The sequence below is a fragment of the Podarcis pityusensis genome (genome assembly GCF_964106645.2).
Source record: "Podarcis pityusensis genome assembly, chromosome: 17".
NCBI classification, from domain to species: Eukaryota; Metazoa; Chordata; class Lepidosauria; order Squamata; family Lacertidae; genus Podarcis; species Podarcis pityusensis.
This window is the reverse complement of record NC_138042.1, coordinates 14128281-14156236: the sequence shown is the minus strand read 5'-3', so window position 1 is coordinate 14156236 and position 27956 is coordinate 14128281. Positions and strand designations below refer to the sequence as shown.

The following is a 27956-nucleotide window of genomic DNA, read 5'->3' as shown; positions in this document are numbered from 1 at the left end:
TTTTGGCACTGGCAAATTGAATGCTTTTACGTTTTCCTTCTTCTTGTCAGCGTTCAACCTTGCCGCTGCTGCACATTGATCTGTTTAACAAATTGTACAGAGAGTCTGAATGAAATAGTTTGGGGGGGGGATGTTTTCACACACACACACACACACACACACACACACACCAGCACTGTTCAACTTATACATAAATGACATTGTCCAGTGTCTAACATCCCGAGAGTATCATGCCCCTAAACTGGCCACAAAACCCATCTCAATTCTACTGTATGTAGATGATGTGCTTCTCTTATCCCTAACAAAAGTAGGCCTAAGAAGACTGATCAGAGCATTTTCAGGCTATTGCCAGAGAGAACAGCTGGCCGTGAACTACAAGAAAACCAAAGTCATGGTTTTCGCAAGAAATTATAGGCCCCACAGTTGGCGTATGGACAACCAATCAAACAGGTCAAATCAAACAGGTCAAAGTTCTCAAATATCGTGGCCTTTTTTTCATTTCATTTCACGCACACACACACCAGCGTATCCTTAAAAACATAATTGTGGAGGCGCAATTGCGGGGTTGACTAATGCTGTGAATGTTCCTTATTTTCTCAGCATCTCTGCTGGCTCTGCGGTCTCTCCCAGAGTTCAGGAAGAAGGCAGTATGGACAAAGGCTTATGGCTGGTAGCCTCCTGGTGTCATCTTCACATGTCGAGCTGTTGTCAAGATGCAAGGTTCCCAAGAGGTGTTATGTGGTTACACTAAGGTGTGTAACGTGCTTTCCGTTCCAGAAAGATTGTATCCGGATAGAAAGTTTTGACAGTGCAACAAAAGCTTCGTGATACATTTGGGTGAGAATTGTCTGTTCCAGAGAGATCGTTCCGTTACAGAAAGACTATACTGTGCAACCCGGTATCGTGATGCATTGGATGAAATTGTCTACAGCTTTGTGATAGAACTTTAAAAAGTTGCCTGGAAATCTTGCCTGTTTGGAATCCATGTCAAAAAATATGCTACAGGGTATTTAATAAATGCAAAGCGTTTGAATCCGAGGAAAATAACTAGTTCTGTGCACCCATTTACTTGAGACTTTGTATGTATTATTCAAATGGTAGACCCCATCTGCTGTGAGTAAAGCCTTTGGGCACTCTTAAAGTAGCACGTTGGATCCTGGCTAATACAGTGGTACCTCCGGTTGCGGACGGGATCCGTTCCAGAGCTCCGGTCGGATCCCGAGGTTTCCGCAACTGGAGGGACCGTTTCTGCGCATGCGCGCGGTGCGGTAGAGCGCTTCTGCACATGTACACGGGGCGAAACATTTCTGGGTTTGCCGCTTTCGCAACCCGAAGTTTATGTTACCTGAGGGTAACATAAGCCAAGGTGCTACTGCAAATGCCTGTGTATGGATTATAGCATGTGTTGGTTGGCACCCTTCTGTCTTGGGAGACAATGGAGTGTGCCTTTAGGGGTGAAGTCAAACTGCTGGAAGGTTACAGCACCTGCTGTGGATGGAGAGACTGATAAGGGAGACACATTGGGGTTTTTTTGGGGGGGAGTATCTGAACATATTGGAAAAGAGAGTATCAAAAGAGAATGGACCACCAAATCTAGAGGCCTGCCAGGCACACAGCAGAATGGAAGATGAGGAGAAGTTTACATTTTCTCCAGCCTGATTTTATTTATGAGGCTCCCATGGACTGTAGGATTAACAGTGTTTAAGCAGCTCAAGTATTATCTTTTGCCCTTTTCCCAATCCTTACCTTTGACTTTTACACCACTTTGCACCCCCTGGAGCAGTTTTTAAGGGGTTCAGGGGGGAAAGCAGAAATTTCTATGGACTAGTGAGAGTTTGTTGTGCGAGTGGAACAGCAGGCATTAGATACAAGCCGTGCAAAGTCTGAATTTCACCTGTAATATCGCATGGTTTGTATCTAATACTACTGTTCCACTTGTACAACAGACTTATACATCTCCAACAAAAATACTACCCTTCTCTCTCCCCCCCCCCCTTAAAAACTGCTCCAAGAGGTTGCAGGACCCTCTGGAACAGATTTTGGGACCACACAGGGGGAGAAGATGAATTGGACATTCTCACAGTGGAAGCAGAAGTCCTCTTGCACAAGTGACACTCCATCCATACAGCACTATGGAACATCAATATTCTCTTGGTTTTAGATATACTCACTGCTCCATTTTGCATATATAATTACAAATCTTTAAACTTCTAGGTTTCATTACATAAATGTGTTGAAAGAGACAAAAATATCCTTTTTTCACATGTAAACAAAAAATATGTTTCCAGTGGCTAGAGGTTCGTGAATGATTTAACCGGAAATTCCAATTCCGTGGGGAAAGTTAAGACAAACATTCCAAATCTTCCAAATATTTGCACCAATATATTTTGCCTGTGTTGGCTCTGAGGCAGTTTTCACTAGGATGGTAATCCAAGCCTGGCTCTTACCGCTTGCGCAAATCGGTGGCTCACATTATGCGATGTTTCTCCATTTGGAGAAGGGTGTTGAAATATTTGTGTACATAAATAACTAGTGTGTTGGGCAGAGAGGGCTAGGCTTAGTGTCCTCCTCCCTGCTACTGGGCCAGGCTTCAGAACGCAGCATCCCTGAGGACCCAGGCTGGGCTGCTGGTGATTTTTGCTCTGGGCCCCCTTTACGGTCCCCACCTTGAGGGCAAACCCTCAGAATCAGCTCTATCGCAGCTGAGTGCTCTGTGGTGCCATATCCCCCACAATCCCAATCCCAAATGTGCTTTAAAAAATCACAATTCTGCGCCAGATTCAGGGTTCTGCTGCACACACAAACACTCCTCACGCCATGTGTGTCATGGGATCTACCTATCGAGAGCGTGTGTTGCCGTCTTTAAACCAAAGTTATCCAAATTACTGTCTCATGGTACTGTCTCGTTTTAAAGTCATGGTCTACTGCGCTTAGTTTCACGAAGGGCATTTACCACCAGTCTTCCTCAAGCCACTTCCCTCACTCCTTAAGGAGAAGGTAAGCTAGCTTCTTTTGGCCTTGATGGTCCAGCTTCCCAGTTGAGCCTTCCGTTCCATGTAGAGGCATCGGACAAGGAGGTACGCACCTAAATTCAAACCAGAACAGGCTCTGAGTGCAAGAAGGTAGAAACCAATAAGGAGAATGCAACGACATCTTGTTCTTATGAAGCCCATTCAGGTCCCTCTATGATACAATAATCTTTATTGTCATTGTCCCATACAGAACAACAAAATTGAAAAAATCTGCATCAGACATTCAAAAACCAACAAGCCTGCCATCCCAGCTATCCCAGCCTGGATAACCCCCTAAAAACTCTGATACCCCATAATGGAATACAGTATAATCAATCCCATAGAGACTACCTTAAAGGTAAAGGTAAAGGTACCCCTGCTCGTACGGGCCAGTCGTGTCCGACTCTAGGGTTGTGCGCCCATCTCACTTAAGAGGCCAGGGGCCAGCGCTGCCCGGAGACACTTCCGGGTCACGTGGCCAGTGTGACGAAGCTGCTCTGGCGAGCCAGCACCAGCACAGCACACGGAAATGCCATTTACCTTCCCGCTATGAAGCGGTACCTATTTATCTACTTGCACTTAGGGGTGCTTTTGAACTGCTAGGTGGGCAGGAGCTGGGACCGAAAGACGGGAGCTCACCCTGCCGCGGGGATTCGAACCGCCGACCATGCGATCGGCAAGTCCTAGGCACTGAGGTTTTACCCACAGCGCCACCCGCGTCCCAGAGACTACCTTACACTGCATTTAAAACCAAAATCGCATTTTGATAGAAACTGTTTCTCAGGCGGCTCGTCCTAGTCTAGGAATTTTCCAAGCCCTTTCCCCCTCAAAACATGGGCTAGAGTTGTAGTTATATTGTGAGCTTTCCTGAGACCTGCGGGCATAGGATGGTATACAAACTTAATACATTTAGTAAATAATAGTAATACAGTGGTACCTTGGTTCTCGAACTTAATCCATTCTGGGAGTCCATTCAACTCCTAAAACCATTCGAAAACCAAAGCGCAGCTTCTGATTGGCTGCAGGAGCTTCCTGCACTCAAATTGGAAGCTGTGCCGGACGTCCGGCTTCCCAAAAACGTTTGCAAACCGTAACACTTCTGGGTTTTGCGGCATTTGGGAGCCATTTTGTTTGACAACTAAGCTGTTTGGGGACCAAGGTACAGTCATACCTCATGTTAACGTTTGCTTCAGGTTGAGTGTTTTCAGGTTGCGTCCCGCAGCGACCCGGAAGTAACGGAACGGGTTACTTCCAGGTTTCGCCGCTCGCGCCTGCGCAGACGCGCAAAATGACGTCATGCGCAGAAGCTGTGAATCGCAACCCGCGCAGACGCAGGTTGCGTTCTGTTCAGGTTGCGAACGGGCCTCCGGAACGGATCCCGTTCACTGTACCACTGTACAGTGATACCACTGTACCACTGCAATAATAATAATACCACTGTACCACTGTAATAATAATAATAACAGAGATGCCCAGATATGGTTGTTACATTATGTAGCCCCAGTTCTTCACTTGTGGAAGACTATTCTTTTGATTCTTTTGAGCGGTGCTCGCTTCTTTCACCCCATGGAGCCTTGCCATTGTCCTGTGGCTGTCGCCACTCCCTCCTGGCCATCACAGAGCATCACGGGCACTGCCAACCATGCGGTTTGGATTGACCAATCCATGGCAGCGTGGGGGGCGGAGCTAGGGGGAGTGGACCTGAGGGATGCAGTCTTCCCTCAGGTCCACTCCCAAACAAGAAAAGCGGGCTGCTCTCAGCAGCAAAGTTGGCCCAAGAAACAGAAGAGGTATATATATATATATATATATATATACACAAACAGCTCCCAATTCAGTCCCTACTGAGAGACTAGGGCTACAATACCCCAGGCTTGCCAAGCTCAGTTTTTTTGTGTGTTGCCAAGAAACTAAAAACTTACCTCCAAACAACATCACCATGTATATTTTTAGTACATAGGGAAAGTAGACAGGTATATCGAATGGTAAGGGCAGCTGGGTTGAGTAAGTGCCGTAGGTTTCAAAGTGAGGTAGTGATACATATATCGCAAACTCTGGAGAGGGGGAGGGGAAATAGATAAAAAATTGATTTAGTGGCTTGTAAATGAAAAATCTCCAAAAGAGCAAAATTAAAGGTCTTAGGCCTTCCTTTATGATAAAAAGCTATAATGGATAACTTAATGCAACACAAAACCATCTATAATTATCGCAGGCGAGGTTCCTTCTGCTCCATGTCAAACACAATGGACAGGCAGGTTTTCAACTGCATATAAAAGTTCATTTTTAGCAGGGCAGATACTCTGTACTTTGGATGGAGTGTAATGTAGTCACCAGAAAGGTTTAGTGCTTGAAATGCATAATAAATTATTATTATTATTATTATTATTATTATTATTATTATTATTATATTTATATTTATATACTGCCCTATACCTGAAGGTCTGAGGGCGGTTCACATTAAAAGGATCACAGTATATAAAATAAAAACAATAACAATAACCCAATAATACACCCCCCCCCAAAAAAGAGCCACATTTTAAAAGGGTATGGGAAGTTGATCAGGTCAACCAAAGGCCTGGTTAAAAGAGGAACATTTTTGCCTGGCACCTGAAGGTGTGCAATGAAGGCGCCAGGCGAACTTCCCTGGGGAGAGCATTGCACAGACAGGGAGCCACCGCAGAGAAGGCCCTGCTCTTGTGTTGTCACTCTCTGGACCTCTCGATAGAGCATTAATCTGCAGCTATGACAGCACAATAAATCAAAGCCTCCCTTCAGCCCAAGCTCCCTGAAATAGGAGCATAGCAAACTGTCTTCTACTGAGTCAGACCAATGGCAGCAGCAGGATGCTGGAGGTTGAAAGTGGGAGAGAGCAGATTTTTATAGTCTTTCAAAACCCATTTGAAAGTTGGAGGAAAGTTGGTGATAGTTGGGAGGCAAAGAATGGCCCACAGTCCATGGTGGGAAGGGTTTCATGTTTGTCACAGATGTGCTCTATGGAGAATTTAGATATTTGAAATTCTGTCAAGATTTTTTTATTTTAAAAAAATTATTCAATTTTCCATTTCCCCCGATATTACATCATAATTATTATTATTCACAATTTCACAATTTCCCCATTCCCCCCGGACTTCCCTCAACCTCCTTCTCTGGTTTATTTCACCATAATATTATTCTTGCATATTGCCTTTTCCCCTCCTTTTTTATATTTTAACTTATAAATTATATAACTTTTGCTAATTAACAGAGAGACTTCGAAATAAGGACAAAAAATCCTTCAAGAGAGACTGGGAACCATTTTCGGTCTGCATGCAGAATCAATGCAAAGACTTGAACTCATTAGCAGGTTTTGAATAATCACAGTTCTGTCAAGATTTTTTAATGTTTAGTACACAATTAACTATTCTGAATGAAACTTTGATGGTGTTCCATCTCCTTGCAGCAGACTGTGTCTGTTCAGATATTGCCGAATTGCTGCTCCCATTTTCCCCAGCCATTGCTCATCCCGATTGGGGCTTGTGAACATTGGCTTGGAGACTGCATCACAAAGGATGAGAGCAAATTTTGAAAGATAGCTCTGTTGCAATTTGCATCTTGCATTTGCAGCATTGCAAAGTGAAATATACTCAGAGTCGAGAGTGGATTTCATGCTTTTTATTCAGCTCATAGTGGTGAGGAGGACTGAAAGTCCCCTCAAAGTATCTGCTTTATATACATTATTTACACAATGGGCTGCACGTGATTGGCTAATTCCGGAATTCTCCTGTAGGCCAATCAGGTTGTGGATTCACTTCCATCTGGAGCTGGATTGGGTGGCTCTTGCAGACCAATCATACTACTGCATTGTTCTCGGACCAATCAGACTGCTGCATTCTGAATCCTATTGTTCTAGGACCAATCAGACCGCTGCATTTTGGATCCTATTCAACTCTACATAACACAAAGGGTCTGCTTTAAATGTGTGTTGAATTGAATTTTTCCTCCACCTCTACTCAAAAGTAAGCCCTTTTGGATTCAGTGGGCATTACTCCTGAGCAAGTATGCTTAGGGTGGTAGCCTTAGAAATCAGGCAGGCTTCTTCACATGCCCTCCCTCTGCCGTTACCTTCAGCCAAAACCGACAGAGGATACAAAGGAATCCATAGCGTATAATGGAGCCACGTCAATTCTCGAAAGTATGTTCCTGTTACTGCCAGCATACAGTAAGCATATCTAGAATAAAAAGCAGGTGAAAAGAGGGTGAGTCACGTTCTGATTTTTCACTGCTGAAGATGCTGAATAGCTGAAATCTCCTTTTAGTAACCAAACAATTAAACCCCTGTGTTGCAAACAGTTATCAGTAATATCCAAGGCAACATGATGACCAAGTACAACAATGCGATGTCAATATGAGCTCTTTATATAATCTATACGGAACATTGAACAGTATGAAATATATGAAATATTCACTCTCTGCAAAACCAAATAAACAGAAATCTTATAAATCTCTGAAAGTCACAAAATATGCACTCTTGATGGATTCCCTTGAAAACATAGAACCATACTTATGTTTATTTGGTTCTATGTTTTCAAGAGAATCCATCAAGAGTGCATATTTTGTGACTTTCAGAGATTTATAAGAAGTCTCCTTTTAAGCAGCAACTTGACTGCTGTGATAGCTCACTTGGTAGAACTTCAAAGGTATCATTTCACCAATCCTGATCCCCAAAATGTGAGGAAGATGGGAAGCCAAAAAATAAGGGGAGCCATTGTTGTGGTGCCTTTGAGATGTTACTGGACTCTATCTCCACAGCCAGTGTTTATTGGGACTTCACAGAGACACAATGTTGCTCTTTAGTATTGCTGCTTTGTTTGCAAGATAAATCACACAACCCCAACCCAACTTGCATGGGTTCAATAAGACTTACGTCTGAGTGAGGCTGCGCAATTAGCCATCTGAAAACTCCTTACATTAATTTTTTTCAAAAAATTTAACAAATAAACAATTCTACAACATTTCAAATTTGACAATTAGTCATTCCACCTACCACTTCCCCTCCCTCCCTCCCTCCCTCCCTGATTCCCTCAAAAATTCAATTTACGCTGTATATTATTCTATACCTTCACCTTATCACAAAAGAAAAACAAAAAGTTCACCCCCAGTGCTGTTCTTACTCAAATCCTATTTGTCTTTTAACATATTTACATTGAGTTTTTACATCTCCCACAAACATTTTCCAATCTCCTTTAAAATCAGTCTCTTTCTGATCTCTAATTTTACACGTCAAACTTGCCAATGCTACATATTCTGTCCATTTCAGCTGCCATTAAATGACCCACAAACTCTGGAGCTTCTGAAATGATCTTGTCCTCTCTCCCAGTAGGAAATAGGCAGACAGGCAATGTCTAAACTTGATTGTCCACATAAAAGATAACCACTCGAATCTCTAAGGGCTGCTGTGTTTGGAAGGCAAGAGCACCCAACTATTTTCTCAAGAGTTCTATGTTGCTTGGATTTACTAGGTAGTTGACGTTGTTTCCCTGTGCTTGCTTTATCTCTGTTGCCTCAGGTAAATAGCAGGAATCTTGAAAAACCAGTTTGCTCACATTTTTTGCTCTTCTGACAGAACTGTGCCCCATTCTCTCAGTGCAGCCTAAAGCTGTGGCCTTCAGCTTTATCAGACCTGGGACCCACCTTTATCCCAAACAAGAATATGCAGACCAATTTCTTAGTCTTCTTACCATATGTACACGTCTGGTGATAAAGTTGTTCTTGCAACCTGCCTTAGATCAGGCCACGATCTGGAAACGCCGTTTACCTTCCCACCAGAGTGGTACCTATTTATCTACTTGCACTTTGACGTGCTTTCGAACTGCTAGGTTGGCAGGAGCAGGGACCGAGCAATGGGAGCTCACCCCGTCATGGGGATTTGAACCGCCGACCTTCTGATTGGCAAATCCTAGGCTCTGTGGTATAACCCACAGCGCCACCTATGTCCCTTGGGGGACCCAAGCAATGGCCCAAAGCAACCAATTTAATCCACACAGTTTCTGGGTATCTCTCTGTTTCTAAAAATCTAGGAAAATACACAATTTGTAGACTGCAGCTAGCAGCAAGGCCAAAGCGATAAGTAATGCTGGGAGTAAGTGAGGGACACGCTTTGTCCTTTTTCTAGTCTTCCTAGGATTTGCTTTTGCAGGAAAAGCAGACCAGATAATGAAACTTAATTGCCTGCCGAATGTAGATATGGAAGGCCGAAAGAAAAACCATTTGGTTTACTTTGGAGGGACGTGCATGTCTGTGTTCTTACCTGACCACATCAAGGAAACTCCAGAGGAAGAATAAGATGCACACAACACATTTTCCTTGAATTTCTTCTTGACTGACAATCACAACAAATAAGATGATGATTCTTTCTGCGATCTGGAAATGCGGGAAGAGCAGAGGATAAGGTGATGGATTGGGTTCTTCTTCAGCAGCTGTAGCCTCTGGTTTGTGCGACGGGAAAGGTACGTGTGAGATTCTGGGTGCTTCCGGATGGCTGGTATTTTGGGATGGGACTCAAGCACATACTGGCGAAACCCATTTCCTTGAGAGATTCAACTTTTTGCGAAAGGGACGAGGGCAGCAAAATGCCCTGGAAAGTGTGAGGTGACACTTGGCTCATCACGACGCCATCTAACCTCCCCACAAACAAATCAGAAGAAATTAAATAGCACCATCTAATCTCCCCACAAATAAAAATCAGGTTGAATGCTCAATAAACAGGTCATCTAGAAGCAGCCTGTTTTAAATGGAGGAGGAAAACAGCTCGCATGGCAGCAGCCGCGTTGCAGAAAGAATCAAGGCGATAGAAGCATTTCGTACAGATGCCCCCACACAGACAGTCACACATTCTGTGTTTTACGGCTGCGTTCTGTGGTCCTGCCTCTCCTACCTTATTCGCCACCCAGTATTTTATGCAAAAGCCTCTCTTTGTAACCACCTCTTTCCATATCAACCTACCCGGACCCTGAGATCATCTTCTGAGGTCCTTCTTTGTGTGCCTTTTCCATGTGAGGTACGGAGGGTGGCAACCCGAGAGCGGGGCCTTCTCTGCAGTGGCTCCCCATCTGTGGAATGCTCTCCCCAGGGAAGTTCACCTGGCGCCTTCATTACACACCTTTAGGCACCAGGCAAAAATGTTCCAACCAAGGCTTTGGTTGATTTGATTGACATCCTATGCCCTTTTAATTTTTTTTGGGGGGGGTGCCTACTGGGTTGTTGTTTTTATTATTATTAGGTATCTTGTGGTTTTACATCTTGATTTTATTCTATGAACCGCCCTGAGACTCCCGGGTATAGGGTGGTATATAAATTCAAGAAACAACAACTGTTGCCCTGGGCCACTGGATTTGCATGCTCAGCAGACTCTTGCGATACCATTGGAATTAATTTTATTTTGCATCCTTAAAGGTAAAGGTAAAGGGACCCCTGACCATTAGGTCCAGTCACAGACGACTCTGGGGTTGCGGTGCTCATCTCGCTTTATTGGCAGAGGGAGCCAGCGTACAGCTTCCAGGTCATGTGGCCAGCATGACTAAGCTGCTTCTGGCGAACTAGAGCAGTGCATGGAAACGCCGTTTACCTTCCTGCTGGAGTGGTACCTATTTATCTACTTGCACTTTGACGTGCTTTTGAACTGCTAGGTGGGCAGGAGCAGGGACCGAGCAACGGGAGCTCACCCCGTCGCGGGGATTCAAACCGCCGACCTTCTGATCGGCAAGTCCTAGGCTCTGTGGTTTAACCCACAGTGCCACCCGTGTCCCTCCTTATATACCCATCCTTATATACCACTTATTATCAAAACAGTCCATAAGCAGGGTAGAAGAAATAGCCAGAATACTTCCCCCTGCTGGCAACATATTATTCTATACGATGGAGCTAAAAGAATGTGCTGCCAGATGAAACAATAACCAATGTCCAGGGAAATGATTTGTCAGCCTGGCCACCCAGTACTTGCAAGGTGGGAGGAGGACTGGAGAGAGGTTGTCATCTGCTGCCATCTGGACCCCACCCCCTGCCATCTGCAATGACTTCTACCCGCCACCCCCTGAGTAAAAGCACCATCTGCTTCCTCTTGCCAAGGCACATCCTGATTCATGACATGCAACACTTACCCGACAACTTGTATACATCACACCTCATTTAGCCTGCCCTCTACTCCCAATCTATTCCAATTTCTCCCATTCAAATCATTTACACTATGTAAAGACCAACCCTGCGCTGCCCATTACTCATCCAGTGTCACCCGTTCCTCTCTGCACCCACACTTCTCACGTGCCCTCAATACTTGCAACGCACCATCTACCCGATCTCTCTGACGTTTCCCTCTCAAGCACCAAACCAATTGCTGTGTCCTCCCTGCTAACATGTGCCAGGTAACACACACACAAACCACGCAGTAACCTGGATCTTGCCGAAGTTGCTTTCTTCTACCCAGGACTCTCAGCCAATTGAATTAGGGCCTAGCTACATATGATGTAGCTACATATGATGTAGGGAGGTGGGTGGCGCTGTGGGTTAAACCACAGACCTAGGACTTGCCGATCAGAAGGTCGGCGGTTCGAATCCCCACGACGGGGTGAGCTCCCGTTGCTCGGTCCCTGCTCCTGCCAACCTAGCAGTTCGAAAGCATGTCAAAGTGCAAGTAGATAAATAGGTACCGCTCCGGCGGGAAGGTAAATGGCGTTTCCATGCGCTGCTCTGGTTTGCCAGAAGCGGCTTAGTCATGCTGGCCACATGACCTGGAAGCTGTACGGTGGCTCCCTCGGCCAATAAAGCAAGATGAGCGCCGCAACTCCAGAGTCGGCCACGACTGGACCTAATATTGATCAGGGGTCCCTTTACTTTTACATATGATGTTAATTTGGTGAATGAAATGGATGCATTTCATTTTATAAATTGCAGGTACTATGGGGGGGGGGGTTTCAGAATCAGGACCAAAGCATGTGAAAGGAGGGTTGCAGATCTTTCCTGTTCCAGTGAAAACTTCCCAGCATCATTTTGAAGCTCCTATTAGCCCTGAGCAGAAAGGTCCCATCAGCTTGGGGGAGGGGGCGTCTTGCTATTTTCCCCCTCCCTCACACAAAAAAGGAAGTTGCGTATCTCGCAGCACTTTTGCTATTTCAGATCCTCTAGAATTCAGCTGTAATTTTAGTAAACCACACTGGCTGTAACCACAAAACTATTAGATATACTAAAATGAAAAAATAAATGGATATGTCAGTTTATCCTTTTTTTGCTGGAAGGCAGGATTTCCTTTGTCAAATGACTTTGCTAGATGGAAAGAAATGCAGACCACTTCCTGAAGATAAAAGGTTCTGGTCACGGAAAACGGATCAGCTTCTTAGCTTGCAGGACTTTCTGCAAACTTTCAACACATTAACAGCTGCCTGAAAGCGGGTGGGGACAGAGAGTGTGGTTGCAGCTGAAGAAAGTAGGCTTGAAACATACATTTGGAGAACCCACATTTCCCCTGAGAGATGACCCTGGAGGAGTCTCCTCAACAAACCGCATAGTCTCAGCTTAACCTTCCTCATGAGGAGAAAATGAAGCAAGGATTAATTGCAACTTGATAGTGATGTGTGCTGGGCTGAGCTATATATGGCCGCTGAGACCATATAACACTGGTCCTGAAAGACTTTCATTGGCTCCCAGTACGTTTCCAAGCACAATTCAAAGTGTTGGTGCTGACCTTTAAAGCCCTAAATGGCCTTGGTCCAGTAGACCTGAAGGAGCATCTCCACCCCCATCATTCTGCCCTGACACTGAGGTCCTCCTTTGAGGGCCTTCTGGCGGTACCCTCACTGCGAGAAGTGAGGTTACAGAGAACCAGGCAGAGGGCCTCCTCAGTGGTGGTGCCTTGTGGAACGCTCTCTCATCAGATGTCAAGGAAATAAACAATTATCTGACTTTTAGAAGATATCTGAAGGCAGCCCTGTACAGGGAAGTTTTTAATGTTTGATGTTTTATTGTGTTTTTAATATTCTATTGGGAGTCGCCCAGAGTGGCTGGTGAAATGCAGCCAGATGGGCGAGGCATAAATATTATTATTATTATTTCTAGAAAAAGAGGTGCCAGAACAAACCCTGAACGCCTCCCTTGTTCTCTTATAATGGCAGTGGTGCCCACCTGAGAGGGGTTGGTGGTCTGGTGAGTTCCAGGTGGAAAAAACGCCCTGGTGCTAGGGACTAAGATATGGTTACCAGATTTTTTTCAATGAATCCGGGGACACTTAAAAAAAAAAAAATCATGCTGTAGTTGTTGACCTTTTTAAAGAAAAGGGTTGCCCAGAGTTCTTGACCTTTTTTTAGGGGGGGGAGGACTCCAAAGTTGTCATCATTCTACCACTCAATGTATAAAAACTGAAGCCAGTTTTTGAGTTCTGACACTTTAGCTTGGCCAGAAAAAAAAACAGAACGGAGGGTAGACCTTATGCAGAACACGAGTACAATTAGTTTTCCATGGCTCCCCAACTGCTATGGGACAGTGTACAGTGTTGGCAATCTGGGCCCTGGTTGAAAGGGAGAAAAACTTGACCCTCACCCTGGGCACTGGGAGTAGAGGACAACTTAAGCCTCCATCCCAATGCTAGATCACCAAGTGTTAGGCTATCAACCACTTAAGAGCATTGTGCAGTCACTGCTACTTGAAGGTAGCCAGAAAGGCTAGAAGGGCATGACATGGAACCTACTGAACATACATAGTGCAGATTCTGTAGTTGGAGAGCGAATACCAGCACCTAGGGTGCACAGGCGGGACACAATCCAGTGATGCTGTCTACCTGTGCCACTTAGGGCTAGGAGTAGGCTAGTACTTTCTGCTAATATTTCCAGTGGCATTGCAGCCTCTCTTGACGTTTTGGGACTGCATGGATGAAGAAAAATGACTAAAGAAAGTTGACAATGTGGAGCCAAGGTGTGATGGCCTGGGATTCGGACTCGGAGGCTGAACCTGAGGAATCCCAGCCTGCACAGGATTCCCTGCCTCCAGAACCAGCTGAGCCGGGGCTGGGGCTTGAGCCTGAAGGGTCCTCACCTGTGCTGGATCCTCAGGTGCAGGCATCAGCTGAGTCTGCGCTGGCTCCTGGGGTGATGGAGGACCCATTGCCTGCAGGTGCTCCACTCTCAGCCATGTCAGGGGAAGCTGAGGTTGCCTCTGGGTCCGGTAACCCTCCAGCCTCTCCTAAGCTGCAGAGGCTCAGGGCAGAGAGGCAGAGGGAATGAAGTTCCCACAGGAGGAGTGCTCGCCTCCAGGCCAGGAGAGGCGAGTCACCTGTAGACCGGGGCTGCCCTATGCCTCAGGGCAGATAAAAGCCAGCCAGCCCCAGTCCCAAGTTGCGGGAGCAATGTTGTTGGTAGCCTGTTCCTGCCTACACCCTATCCTGCTTTTCTGCCGGAGCTCTTGACCTCACCCGACTCCCTGCCTTGGACCCAGCTTCAGCTTTGACGGACTGCCTCCCTACTGCACCCTTGACCTCAGACTGGACTCGGACCTCGCCTCACGGTTAACCCTCGGGACCAGCACACAAGGGGTGAGATGTCTTAACCCTTGATGTCTTCACCTTAACTTTGAGAGGCCCCCACTGGTGAGGGTGGTGGCCTTCGTCTTCCTGGAAAGGTTCACACAACATTCTCTGTTTCTGTATCTCTCTTTACTGTATGATTTCTGGACTTAGGAACACAGGAATCTAACTTAACATGGACTCAATCACTTCATCTCACTCAGTATTGTCTGCACTGAGCGGAAGCTGCTCTCCAGGGTTCAAGACAGGAATGTGTCCCTGGTCTATGTCAGGACTTGAGGCCTTCTGCATGCAAGACCTGTGTTTCACTATAGTTCTTCCTGGGGCATGAACTCCCAAATCATGGGCCCTGGTCATCCAATGCTATTCTAGGTTACATCAACAGAAGAATAGAATCCAGATCAAGGGAAGTAATGGTGCCACTCTATTCTGCTTTGGTCAGACCACACCTGGAATGAGACTGAGAAAAGATGTTGATAGCCATCTTCAAATAGCTCAAGGGCTGTTGTATGGAAGATGGAGAAAGTTTGTTTTCTCCTGCTCTGGAGGGTAGGACTCGTACCAATGACTTCAAGATACAAGAAAGGAGACTAAACACCAGGAAAAACTTTCTGACAGGAAGAGCCATTTGACAGTGGAACAGTCTCCCACAGGAGGTGGTGGACTCTCCCTCCTTGGAGGTTTCTAAGCAGAGGTTGGATGGCCATCTGCCATGGATGCTTGAGCTGAGATTCCTGCATTGCAGGGGGTTCGACTAGATGACCCTCGGGGTCCCTTCTAACTCTAAAATTTTATGATTCTATCTCAAGTGCTTTGAAAACAGAAAACAGACATCATACCCTTTGCTATGTTGTGGTTAGAGTGGCAAAAGAATTGGGGGCAGGAGGTCCCCACTCCATATTCTGAATTATGGTTTGGGCCTGTACAAATTACAGGCTGAAATTAATAATAATAATAATAATAATAATAATAATAATAATAATAATAATTTTTATTTTTTCCCCACCCTCCCCAGCCAAGACCAGGCTCAGGGCGGCTAACACCAGGTATAAAAACAATTGATTAAAATACAACTTAAAAGCAAGATTAAAATACAACATTAAGATGCAGCCTCATTTCAGTAGAAACTCAAATCAAAAACTTTTTGGGGATGAAAACGTCAAATCTTCACCAAGGCCAACTATCCAGGCTGGTCCTACTTGGGTCAGAAAAAAGCCAGGGAAGTCCCCAAATAAGACTTCCATCACAGAAGGAGAAAGGAAAGAGGGAAAGGGGGTCAAGTTGATTCCAAGCCAAAGGCCAGGCGGAACAACTCTGTCTTACAGAAATGAGGCGCAAGATGAGTCCTGAGAGCAAAACCCTCAACCAATAGGGCTGTGTACACATTTCTATTTACTCTTGCTCCAGCACACTCCCACCAGCATGTTTGGCATTTGTGTACACATGGCTTTACCAACAATGCAGAGCTATCCTGTAGTTTCAACCCAAAAGGAAAACTTACGCCATGTTGACTCCGCATTTAAGCGGAGGTGTATAAAGCTGAGACAGCCATTGCACATCCATGGATGACAGCTGCATGAATAGGAGCTTTTTGGGGTGGAGGGTTGCAGGAGTGCAGAAAGCAAAAAGGCATTCCTGCCATTTGTTTGGTGTGTACAAAAACCTGTACATGCAACTTAAAACACAGCAGGGGAAAAGAACCTCACTGCATTTTAGGATGCAAATGTTCACATAGCCTAGAACAAAGAGATTTTTGCTTAAGTAATGAAAGGATGTGGTCTCTAAAGTTTTCCTCTGCTTTACTCTTGGGTCAAAAATAAATTTAAGACTGAAAACCCGTGCCTTCGCTTCCGAAAGCAGAAATTGAAAGCCTGTGCAGTCATTTTACAAAATGTAAACAAGGAGGTTTTATTTTTCATTCGTGCTCTCTGGAATTTCCTCCTCCTCTCCCAACTCCCTCTAACTTGACAGCAGCTCAGTTTCTGTGAAATAACACAAGTTAAATCCATAGAAGACCAAAAAAAGTGCATTGCCAAATCACAGCTTCTCTAGGAGATCACAGATGTGTGCCCCATGTTCTGCTCCAGACGGCAAAGAATTCTTTCCCTTGCTCCCCGAAGATGAAAAATGAAACCCAGACACAGTGTAATCCACAAATGACATTTTTTTAAAGGGGGTAAGATATAAACAAAGCAGTAAATGTATGACACACAGCCTTTCTTGTAGGGAGAGAAGGGGCCTTTCGAGAATCAGATCATGGAAAATCAAGGCCAGCCCAATAAATTTTGGTGCCTGAGGCAGATAGTCCAAATAGTTCTTGGGTGGCTTTAAAAGAGGATTAAACAAATTTGGGAAGAATATGGCTATCAGTGGCTGCTAGCCTTGATGGCTGTGTTCCACCTTCACTGTTGAAGGCAATGTGCGTCTACATGCCATTTCCTAGAAATTACAAGTGGTGAGGATGCTGCTGCTTGTGAATTTCAAAGAATCATAGAGTTGGAAGGGACCATGGTAAAAGGTAAAGGACCCCTGGATGGTTATGTCCAGTCAAAGGTGGCTATGGGGTTGCGGCGCTCATCTTGCTTTCAGGCCAAGGGAGCCGGTGTTTCTCCACAGACAGCTTTCCAGGTCATGTGGCCAGCAGGACTAAACCACTTCTGGTGCAACGGGACACCATGACAGAAACCAGAGCGCATGGAAATGCCATTTACCTTCCTGCTGCAGCGGTACCTATTTATCTACTTGCACTTGTGTGCTTTCGAACTGCTAGGTTGGCAGGAGCTGGAACAGAGCAACAGGAGCTCACCCTGTTGCAGGGATTCAAACTGCTGACCTTCTGATCAGCAAGCCCAAGAGGCTCATTGGTTTAGACCACAGCGCCACTTGCATCCTAAAGGGGCCATGAGGATCATCTAGCCCTATGCTCTGCAATGCAGGAACCATCTGGCTGGTAACTGTAAGAACAGCCTGCTGCAATAGATGACTCAATGTGTTCCTTCCTAGGAATGCTGAAAAACCCATACGGCCTTCATGACCTCATATTATCTCTAAGAACAGTATTTTCTCCTCCAGGTTCAGCAAAAGCAGACTTGCTCTTATTGCAGGGGGGAAGAGATTTTCTGATCCACCCCTTTCTTTCTTTACCCTCCCATACTCTTAGCAGCCTTCCCCAACAGAGTGCCCTTGAGGTGTTTTGATCTACAACTCCCATAAGGCAGCACAGCCATCCTGACCGGGGCTCACGGGAGTTGTAGTTTCAGATCTCCAGAGGGCACCAGGTTAGCAAAGGCTGCTCAGAGCATCTTTATCTACTTGGCTTCAACCAAGACAACAGGACACAACCCACACTAGGACACTGGGTACAAGAAATAATAATAATAATAATAATAATAATAATAATAATAATAATATCATCATCATCATCATCTAGAGCAGCGGTTCTCAACCTGTGGGTCCCCAGATGTTGTTGGACTACAACTCCCATCATCTCTGAGCTCTGGCCTTGCTAGCTAGGGGTGATGGGAGTTGTAGTTCAACAACATCTGGGGACCCACAGGTTGAGAAAGGCTGATCTAGAGGAAGGCACTGGGTGGAGAGGCTGCACCAGATTCTGCTGCATCCTGAAATGAATCGGGCCACTTTGAGGGGGATCCAGGCTTGGGCAGATTGGATCAAGATAGACCTGGTGTGATTGCAGGTTGTCAGGGGTGGGGGCATTGGGTGGGAAGGCTGCAGGGCTATGCCCTGCTGGCACGTTTCCTGCAAGGAATGACAGCCTTCCAGGTCATGTGGCCAGCGTGACTAAACCGCTTCTGGTGCAACAGAATACCATGATGGAAGCCAGAGCGCACAGAAATGCCATTTGGTACCTTCCCGCTGCAGTGGTACCTATTTATCTACTTGTACTGGTGTGGTTTTGAACTGCCAGGTTGGCAGAAGCTGGGACAGAGCAACGGGAGCTCACCCCGTCATGGGGATTTGAACAGCCGACCTTCTGTGCCCAAGAGGCTCAGTGGTTTAGACCACAGTGCCACCCACACACCTAGCAGAACTGAACCCTCCTGCTCAGGGCTGGATCCAGGGCTGGTTCCTGAGTTTCCTGGGTTGGCCCAGGGCAGCTTGGAGTGGAAGACTCCACTAAGCACTTCTATGCTCCATTTATTTCAGTGGGAGAGTTAACAATGCCCCTGTTGTGAAGTTCTGGCTTCACACTGTCAGTCATTGTTAATATTGTCAATGCTTATTAAAATACAGATGTTCATTAAAATGTAGTTAAGGAGGCCACTGGTTGTTCCCTGCTGTGCTGGTTGTCTGGGTGTTCCCTGCGATGCATAACAGAGGTCACTGCTGCAGACAGCCTCCATGAGGGACATCTTCTTCACCATGAAGATGACGAGATTCCTGCATCGAAGGGGGTTGGACTAGATGGCCCTTGGAGATCCCTTCCAACTGTGCAGTTTTGTGCGTCTTTAAAACGCTCTGTTCTATATCTCCAACACATGGTTTGTGGACCTCCAGATACTGTTGGGCTCCAATTCCCATCAGCCCCAGTCAGCCTGGCAAGTGGTCGAAGATGATGGGATTTGTCGTCCAGAAACATCTGAAGGCTCCCAGTTTAGCTCTAATGGCGTTGACATTGCACAGGCTCTCCATATGCTACTATAACCCTAAATCCTGCTGAAACCAAAGGTACCAAAATGGATAGCGATGTGCTTAATGGTGCAATACGCTCTACGTGGGGCTACCTTTGAAGGTGACCCGGAAACTACAACTAATCCAGAATGCGGCAGCTAGACTGGTGACTGGGAGCGGTCGCCTAGACCACATAACACCAGTCTTGAAAGACCTACACTGGCTCCCAGTACGTTTCCGAACACAATTTAAAGTGTTGGTACTGACCTTGAAAGCCCTAAACGGCCTCGGCCCAGTAGACCTGAAGGAATGTCTCCACCCCCATTGTTCCGCCTGGATACTGAGGTCCAGTGCCAAGGGCTTTCTGGCGGTTCCCTCGCTGCAAGAAGCCAAGTTACAGGGAACCAGGCAGAGGGCCTTCAAGGTGGTGGTGCCCGCCCTGTGGAACGCCCTCCCACCAGATGTCAAAGCGATAAATAACTATTTTACTTTTAAAAGACAACTGAAGGCAGCCCTGTTTAGGGAAGTTTTTAATGTCTGATGCTGTATTGTTTTTAATATTCAGTTGGAAGCTGCCCAGAGTGGCTGGAGAAACCATAAAAAAACTATCTGATGTTCAGAAGACATCTGAAGGCAGCCCTGTTTAGGGAAGTTTTTAATGTGTGCCATTTTAATGTATTTTTAATCTTTGTTGGAAGCCACCCAGAGTGGCTGGGAAGACCCAGCCAGATGGGCGGGGTACAAATAATAAATAATAATAATAATTGTTGTTGTTGTTGTTGTTATATCCTATACAAGAAGTCCTACATGGTGCAGTGGCTGGAGTCACTGCCAAGTAAGAAGACCTAAGATCTCATTTGCTGCCTTGGGACTAATTTCCACTGAATTCAGGGCAACTTGCTGCTGTTTTTGTTGCTGCTGTTGTTTGCTGGATTGCACCCAACCAGTTCTCTGCTTTTCCAGTCGTGACTGAGCAGCGGGGGGGGGGGGGGCGGGCGGGGTGTGTTAACTGGAAACATAAGCTTTTCTAATTTCTCTTTCCCTGAAGAGGAAGGGTATATTCCTAAAATTCTTCTGAAAGGTCAGAACTCGTTCAGTCTTGTGGAATGTTGATCCTATCGCCCATCCTGAGTGTTCTAACAAACATGAACTTTACTCCACGAATTCTTATTCCATTGAATGATTTGGCTTGTTGGTATTTCAAAAGGCGGATTTGCAGTGGCCAAGTGGCTTACGCAGGAGTAGCACGCTGGTATATATGCCAAGAGTGTGCATGATATTTGTCTAGTTTATTGTTCTTTTCAAAATATGCCTAGGCCTCTTTTTCTGCTAACCGGTGTTCAAATAGTCACCCTCTTGAATGATTTGGTGACAGGATGAGTAGAGTGGGAAACCTGGTTTCAAATCTCTACTCAGCCAAGATTTAGGACCACGGGTGACCTTAGGTCAGTCACCAGTTCTGGATTGTATCTAGAGTTGCTGTTCCACTCCTGCAACAGACTTCGGCTTGTGCTGTGGAAGTACCCTCTCTGCTCACCTGCAGAGCAGATTTGGGGGGCATGCAAGGAATGGAAAGGGAAATCCTGTTGCATGTGTGGAACTCTGCTTCCACCAAGTTTGAATATAACCCTCTCTGTGATGCCCACATCACATGTTGCCATGAAGATAAAACAGAAGGAGGACCATGTACCTCACCTTCTGCTCTGAAGAGGAAAGGTAATAACCAAATCTCTGAAGTTGGCCACCTTGACCAGGACTGGCTCCATGTTTCTGGGGACCCTTGGGCACAGGATATCAACTGCCCCTTGGTCCCCCCCTTTTCCTCCTCAAACCACAGGCCTCCCTCTTGACCCCACCCATTTAAACTAAAACAAATTATGACAAATATGGCACAAGAAAACAGAAACTTTACTATTTTGCTTGTTGCCTTTTGAATTTTTTGTCAACTGTAGAATTTGAAGGTAAACACAAGGAGCACATACAAACTTCTCTCTCTCTCTCTCTCTCTCTCTCTCTCTCTCTCTCTCTCTCTCTCTCTCCCCCCACACACACACCCCTCCACTTCTTCTCTCTTTCCCTTTCTCTCTTTCATACACATAGACCACACGCCTACCTTACTTCGCAAGGTTAGCAAATGTTCCAATTTGAGAATGGAATTTCTTGTGGGATTTAAACCCCCTAAACTGATGGCGATCCAAGTGTTGACCCTTGTCTCCTTTCATGCGATTATTAATTATGCGGTACCTGCAAAAGCCTCGGGAGAAAATGGTCTTCCGCAATGCTGAGCCGGATATGCAGAAGTTCCAGGATAGACGAAGATTGGCAAACGCGCATCACAAGCCCAATGGAATAGAAAGTATCTGCAACCGAATCTTCACCCCACGGAAAGCAAGAGAAAACACTGGATTATCATTCTATTGCAGCCTCTTCATATTGGGCTCTCCCACTCCCACTCATCTTTAAGAGATCAGGGAATTAAAACAGCCGCTGTTTCCTGGCACTAACTGTTTTCAGTGGAATGGTACATTTTGCCAGAAGACACTACCATCTTGACTGTGAGTCCTGGAGGACCTGTTCCCTGACTTGCAGATCTTTTTCCACCTGGATGGTAGGACCTGACTGACTCCAGCTACAAAGGCTAAGGCTGCTGAACAGACTCTTGGGCTGGGAGAGTGTTGTTTCTGTCACTGATATTAATTTTTATATCTTTATTTTGGATCTTATTGTGATTTATGTGGACAATGCGGTTGTCTACATTTCCATGTTTTATTTATTGTCATGATTACTTGTATTATGTTTGTGCTTATGTATATTTTTTCATGTTGTAAGCAGCATTGAGCATGATTTTGGCAATGGAAAGGCAACGTACATGTGTTGCATACAATAAAATGTTGCGTGTGTGCATTCTGAACATGCTCCAACCACAACTGAGTGGCACAGTTACTATTTATAACAAAGAACATTGTGCAAGATCTTTTGCAAACTTTCTGAAGGGAAATGGGCTGTATTTAGGCAGTGACCCTTGTTTCCATGGAACAGCATTTGGGCGTTTTAATTTGCAAAAGGTGCAGAAAATTAGCACAGAGACAACCTAGGATCAGCGTTGCCTTATGTGTTTTGACTAAATCTCCAGACAATTCTAGACCTAGACTCAAATAAATGTTCCCTTTGGATTTGCAAACTCTTTCTTTCTCCTGATGTCTTTCTTGTTTGGTAAACATCAGGTCACCGCTATGAAGACAGCATGTTTTGCGGAAACGTGTAGATATGTGTGAGATCACATGTGTTCCAAGTAATGAGGTTGATTTCCCCCGTCTCTTTTTCTTATAAAGTTTTGTTAAGACTTTCTCCAATACAATAAAGAACAAACTAAACTAAACCGAAAATAATAAAAAACAAAGAAGAAAATAAAAGAGAGAGAAGAATACAGCCTGTCTTCAGAGACACCACTAATTATCTTCTCCTACTCCATGCCCCTACAGGGGACATGGGTAGTGCTGTGGTCTAAACCACAGAGCCTAGGGCTTGCCGATCAGAAGGTCGGCGGTTCAAATCCCCGCGATGGAGTGAGCTCCCATTGCTCGGTCCCTGCTCCTGCCAACCTAGCAGTTCAAAAGCACGTCAAAGTGCAAGTAGATAAATAGGTACCGCTCTGGCGGGAAGGTAAACAGCGTTTCCATGCACTGCTCTGGTTCGCCAGAAGCGGCTTAGTCATGCTGGCCACATGACCCGGAAGCTGTACGCCGGCTCCCTTGGCCAATAAAACGAGATGAGCGCCGCAACCCCAGAGTCGTCTGTGACTGGACGTAACTGTCAGGGGTCCCTTTACCTTTTAAGAGGAAGAGGCAAGAAGGAAGGCCCCCGCCCCCAGCCACGCAGCAGTTTAAATAGCATAGGGGAGAGTCAAGCATCTTCATATAACATCATTGGGGATAGCTCAGTCGGTAGACCATTAGACCCTAAATCTCAGGGTTGTAGGTTGAGGGTTCAAGCCCCACGTTGGGCAAAAGATTCCTGCATTGCAGGGAGTTGGACTAGATGACCCTCGTGGTCATTTTACAGTTCTATGATTCTATGAAATATCTAAACTTTTATCTTTTTCAATGCAGCTGAAGACTGCTTATGTCTATAGCATACTGCACAATGTCTTTAGATCATTAATTTCCACATTTCACAGAAGGGAACTGAAAGCTGACAGGCCTTGGCTTTTCTCAAGCCATTGGTGGATTCGAACCCAGCCCTCTAGCACTAGTCCTTCACTGTGGTTCCAGTCCACCTTACGTTTCTGCAGAAGAAATCCCTTTTGTGGCCCATGTGTGTTGCTGCTGGCTACTCTCTCAGTCAGACCCCATTTCCATGGAGAGGCTGCTATTCGATCGATCAAATGGCAAAAGAGCATAGACTTACCTTCCCCAAAAATCAGGAACCTGATGATCATATTGATAAATATCCAGGAATGTCCGCAGAACTGGATTAAATAATAGCAGAAGATGTAGGGGTTCATTGTGCAGCTGTAAAAGCGAGAACAGGGAATTCAAATATCAAAGCCTAACCGGAATGACAGGTAAAAAGGTAAAGGGACCCCTAACCATTGGGTCCAGTCGTGACTGACTCTGGGGTTGCGGCGCTCATCTCGCTTTATTGGCCGAGGAAGCAGGCGTACAACCTCCGGGTCATGTGGCCAGCATGACTAAGCCGCTTCTGGCAAACCAGAGCAGCGCAGGGAAACGCCGTTTACCTTCCTTCCGGAGCAGTACCTATTTATCTACTTGCACTTTGACGTGCTTTTGAACTGCTAGGTGGGCAGGAGCAGGGACCGAACAACAGGAGCTCACCCCATCGCGGGGATTCAAACTGCCGACCTTCTGATTGGCAAGTCCTAGGCTCTGTGTTTTAACCAACAGCACCACCCACGTCCCTGGAATGACAGGAGCAATGGGCATTTTGCTACTAGAACATATTTAGAGCTCTCTGTTGGCCAGACAAGATACACCTAGGAAGAAGATAGAAAAGGGATCGCATTGTAGGGATCGCATATCAGAACCTTGGAGCAATCTCTGTAAAAGGGAATCCAGCACGGATGGGACCAACTCTGCTTTGTTCAACTACCCTTTGCTTGGTGGCCATGATCCAGAGAGCCTTGCATGCAGAGTAATCCCCTTGCCTGCTCCTCATCACAGAGGGAGGCAGGTGAGCGCAAGAGGATGCCAAGGTCGTTTTCTACTACTCTGTGCCCTTTTAGAGCACCCATGAATGCAAGCAGCCATAGGCCACTTTATTGCCACTGGTGTGCTCTGTGGAACTGAGCCGGCCAAAACAGCGGTGTTATCACTGCCCTTCATATGTGGGCCTTTTCCCGTCACGGTGGTGGGAGCAGCACACAAAACAAACCTAAAAATGACTGTACAAAGCTATCCATTCGGTCATTACAGTGGTACCTCGGGTTAAGAACTTAATTCGCTCTGGAGGTCTGTTCTTAACCTGAAACTGTTCTTAACCTGAAGCACCACTTTAGCTTACGGGGCCTCCTGCTGCCGCCGCGCCACCAGAGCACAATTTCTGTTCTCATCCTGAAGCAAAGTTCTTAACCCGAGGTGCTATTTCTGGGTTAGCGGAGTCTGTAACCTGAAGCGTCTGTAACCCAAGATACCACTGTATAGGCCACTGAAAATTGCATTTAATGTTTCAGTTTTCACCAGGTGGAGGCAAAGCAATAAGGGGGAGGGCAAGATTTGCTGCCAACTTCAAAGGTCTGCCCCCAGATATAGTCAAGATTAAACAACATTTTAAGAGGCTTCTTGCCATTATTTTCTTTTTATGCTCCATGACAGAACAACATTATAAACAGTGTCAAACAGTCATTTTCTATTCCCCTCTTTAAGCAAAGAGATTTGCTTGGCATGGTTTCTACTTTTTATCATTATATTCATTGCAAATATTTATATACTATTTGATGCCAAGACAGTATATAAGTGATTTAACAAAACCAACAAACATGACAGAAAGATGGAGATAAAATATGATATGACATGATAATGTGAGATACATCTATATTGATATGCATCAATGAAACTGAAAAACTGCAATACCAAATAAATCAATAGAAATCTCCCCAAAGCCAAAACAAGGCAATGCCAAGCGAACTAACTGAGGTTGACCTGTTTGTTGAATTTGCTATGGCATTTTCTTCCTTTCTTTTGAATGAATTGTATTAGATTTTATAAAGAGAGATACAAAGATTATCTTTTTTTATCCAAACCAAGATGTTTATCTAGGTAAAATAAAAATATAGATCCAGAGGAAAAGAGGGGGAAGGAAGAAAGAAAGAAAGAAAGAAAACTCATCCACTCCAATATAACACCCAGCCCGACTACTTTCAATATGTTTGCAACAGGAGCAGGAAACTTGATTTTAAGAAATTGTATTAAGTTAAAGTAACTTGGTTGGATTTGTAATAATTAGGAAAATTAATAAAAATAATAAGAAAGAAAGAAAGAAAACTTCCAAGTCTTCGTCTGACAGCTATATAAACATCATTCACCCATTCCAATATAACACCCAACATGACTACTTTCAATAAACCAACAATATCTTCAGGAGTTTGTTATGGCATTTTCAAGTGGCTTCACTTACTTTCTGATAAGAACATAAGATGGTCAGTGATGGGTCGGGTCAGTGGCCCGTCTGCCCCAGTGTCCTGTTCTCACAGTGGTCAACCAGATGGTCATGGGAAGTGCTCAAGCAAGACCAGAGGAAACAGCACTTGCGTTTCCCAGCAACTGGAGTTTGGAGGTTGATTGCCTCCGATAGTGGAAGCCGTTCTACGTACAGCCAAAGAACTTACAAAGGGGTCTTAACACATCTCTCATGGCAAAGAAAATGACCTCGTGGTTTCTCTGCAGCACACTAAAGGTAAAAGGTCAAGGACCCCTGGACAGTTAAGTCCAGTCAAAGGCAACTATGGAGTTGCAGCTCTCATCTCGCTTTCAGGCCGAGGGAGCCAGAGTTTGTCCACAGACAGCTTTCCGGGTCATGTGGCCAACATGACTAAACCACTTCTGGTGCAATGGGACACATTGACGGAAACCAGAGCTCACGGAAACGCCGTTTACATTCCTGCCACAGCAGTACCTATTTATCTACTTGCACTGGCATGCTTTCGAACTGCTAGGTTGGCAGGAGCTGGGACAGAGTGTCAGGTGTGCGTGCAGGAGCCAGGCCCTGTGACCAGTAGGACTTCGCAGGACTGGGGCCTTCCTAAGTTTGTTCTGAAGATGCAAGGTGCAGCCACACAGGTGAGGCCGATTGGTAACTCACAGCACCTGGTGGCAAGAGCCGGGAAGGGATATAAGTTCAGCATTTCCCTTTGGCTCTTTGCCACAGCAGCACGCTTCCTGCCTTGCTGCGTTTGGCTTATTGCTTCCTGATCCTCGGACCTTGGCTTCTTGACTCTTGCTTCTTGATCCTTGGGCCCTTGACTTTGTGACTCCCTGCTTCTTGATCCTTGGGCCCTTGACTTTGTGACTCCTTGTTTCTTGATCCTTGGACCCTTGACTTTGTGACTCCTTGCTTCTTGATCCTTGGACCCTTGACTTTGTGACTCCTTCCTTCCTGACCCTTGGACTCTTGGCTTCCGGACTCCTGGCTTCTGGACCCCTGTTCCTGCTCCCACCCCGCCATCTTGCCCCCGGTCCTGATGTCCCCTGCCGGGTCTTCGATCGCCCGTGAACCGGACCATGACACAGAGCAATGGGAACTCACCCTGTCACGGGGATTTGAACTGCCAACCTTCTGATCGGCAAGCCCAAGAGGCTCAGTGGTTTAGACCACAGTGTACCATTGGCTTAAGAAAGATGCACAAGGACTTCTGACAATTGTAAGATACCACACCAAGGCTCTTCATAATCTGGGATAGTAGACCCAATGGTCTGAGACATGTTGCTACCCAAAGCAGGAAACTGCCTCGTTCACTCCTACATAGGACCAATACTTTGAAAAGTCTTGCTGCCCCATTTAGATATCTATTCATGCTTTTATCTATGGCCTCATCCCCACTTTATGGTGCCCTCTGAAGCAGCTTCCTTCACTTTGCCTCCTGGTGGGCAGAGCTGGTTCCAAGTGGAGACTTCTCTGAGGTCCTCTCTTTCAGACTAACTCACCTCCCATGGTGGTTGCAAGGATAAAACAGGGCTTTGCCCACATGTCCTGGCCTGAGCTTATAGTTGGATGTGTTGCACCCCACAGGAGATCTCAACACCCCCACCAGAAAGCAGCGCTTGCTGTCCTCCTGAGCCCCTGAGATCAGGTTCCTCAGTCCTTTTCCTTGATCTCGGTGCCAAAATGCCGATGAAGCAACTCTCCACCGAAACCAGAAAAGAGGAACTTCCCTTTCTGTTCAAGGCGAGCTTATTGGAATGAAAGCCTCTGTCCGGTACATTGGGCAGCCTCTGCCTTCCCCACGGCAGGAAGAGGACGCTGAGGAGATTCCTGCCTAGACGACAGCTGGCTCCCAGCATGTCATTGCTTCTACCATCCTGGTCTTACCTTGGTTCAGTTGCCCCTGCTCCAGCTGCTCCAGCGAGCCGAGATCTTCTGAGCTGTCTGTGTGTGTTCCTCTTCCTCACAGCTGCAACAGCTGGGCTGAGCCCAGAGAGATCTCCCCTCCTCTTTGCCTTCCCTTCTTCACCACGTCAGGCCAGCATTGCAACACACACACACACACACACACACACACACACACAGCGATACTTTCTGAAACAGCCAAGTTCAGC

General features: G+C 45.9%; 2 protein-coding genes across 5 annotated transcripts in view; one reads left to right on the top strand and one right to left on the bottom strand.

Annotated features, from left to right (window-relative positions):
- The window catches only part of FOCAD (focadhesin), a 141871-nt gene extending 140824 nt beyond the window's left edge, over window positions 1-1047 (top strand). For all 4 annotated transcript variants that reach the window (XM_080987686.1, XM_080987687.1, XM_080987685.1 and 1 more), the window contains exon 44: window positions 601-1047. In XM_080987686.1, coding sequence (XP_080843812.1) covers window positions 601-674 — 74 coding nt within the window. In that variant the 3' untranslated portion in view covers window positions 675-1047. The remainder of the gene's footprint in view (window positions 1-600) is intronic.
- Window positions 472-27956, bottom strand: HACD4 (3-hydroxyacyl-CoA dehydratase 4). The gene is made up of 7 exons (XM_080987962.1): window positions 27730-27956; window positions 23593-23696; window positions 21430-21557; window positions 9298-9410; window positions 7113-7219; window positions 4934-5065; window positions 472-3085 (listed from the first exon to the last, which is right to left on the bottom strand). Exons 2-7 carry the CDS (start codon window positions 23687-23689, stop codon window positions 3003-3005), a joined length of 660 nt encoding a protein of 219 aa, XP_080844088.1. The 5' UTR covers window positions 23690-23696; window positions 27730-27956; the 3' UTR covers window positions 472-3002.

What these genes read in the sequence shown, in the direction of transcription:
- HACD4 (XM_080987962.1), bottom strand. Translation starts at nt 23,689, where the DNA reads ATGAACCCCTACATCTTCTGCTATTATTTAATCCAGTTCTGCGGACAT. An exon ending in GTTCCTGATTTTTGGGGAAG is followed by an intron (nt 21,558 to 23,592) that starts GTAAGTCTATGC and finishes CGTGGGGTGAAG; the next exon opens with ATTCGGTTGCAGATACTTTC. An exon ending in TTCTCCCGAGGCTTTTGCAG is followed by an intron (nt 9,411 to 21,429) that starts GTACCGCATAAT and finishes CCGCATTTCCAG; the next exon opens with ATCGCAGAAAGAATCATCAT.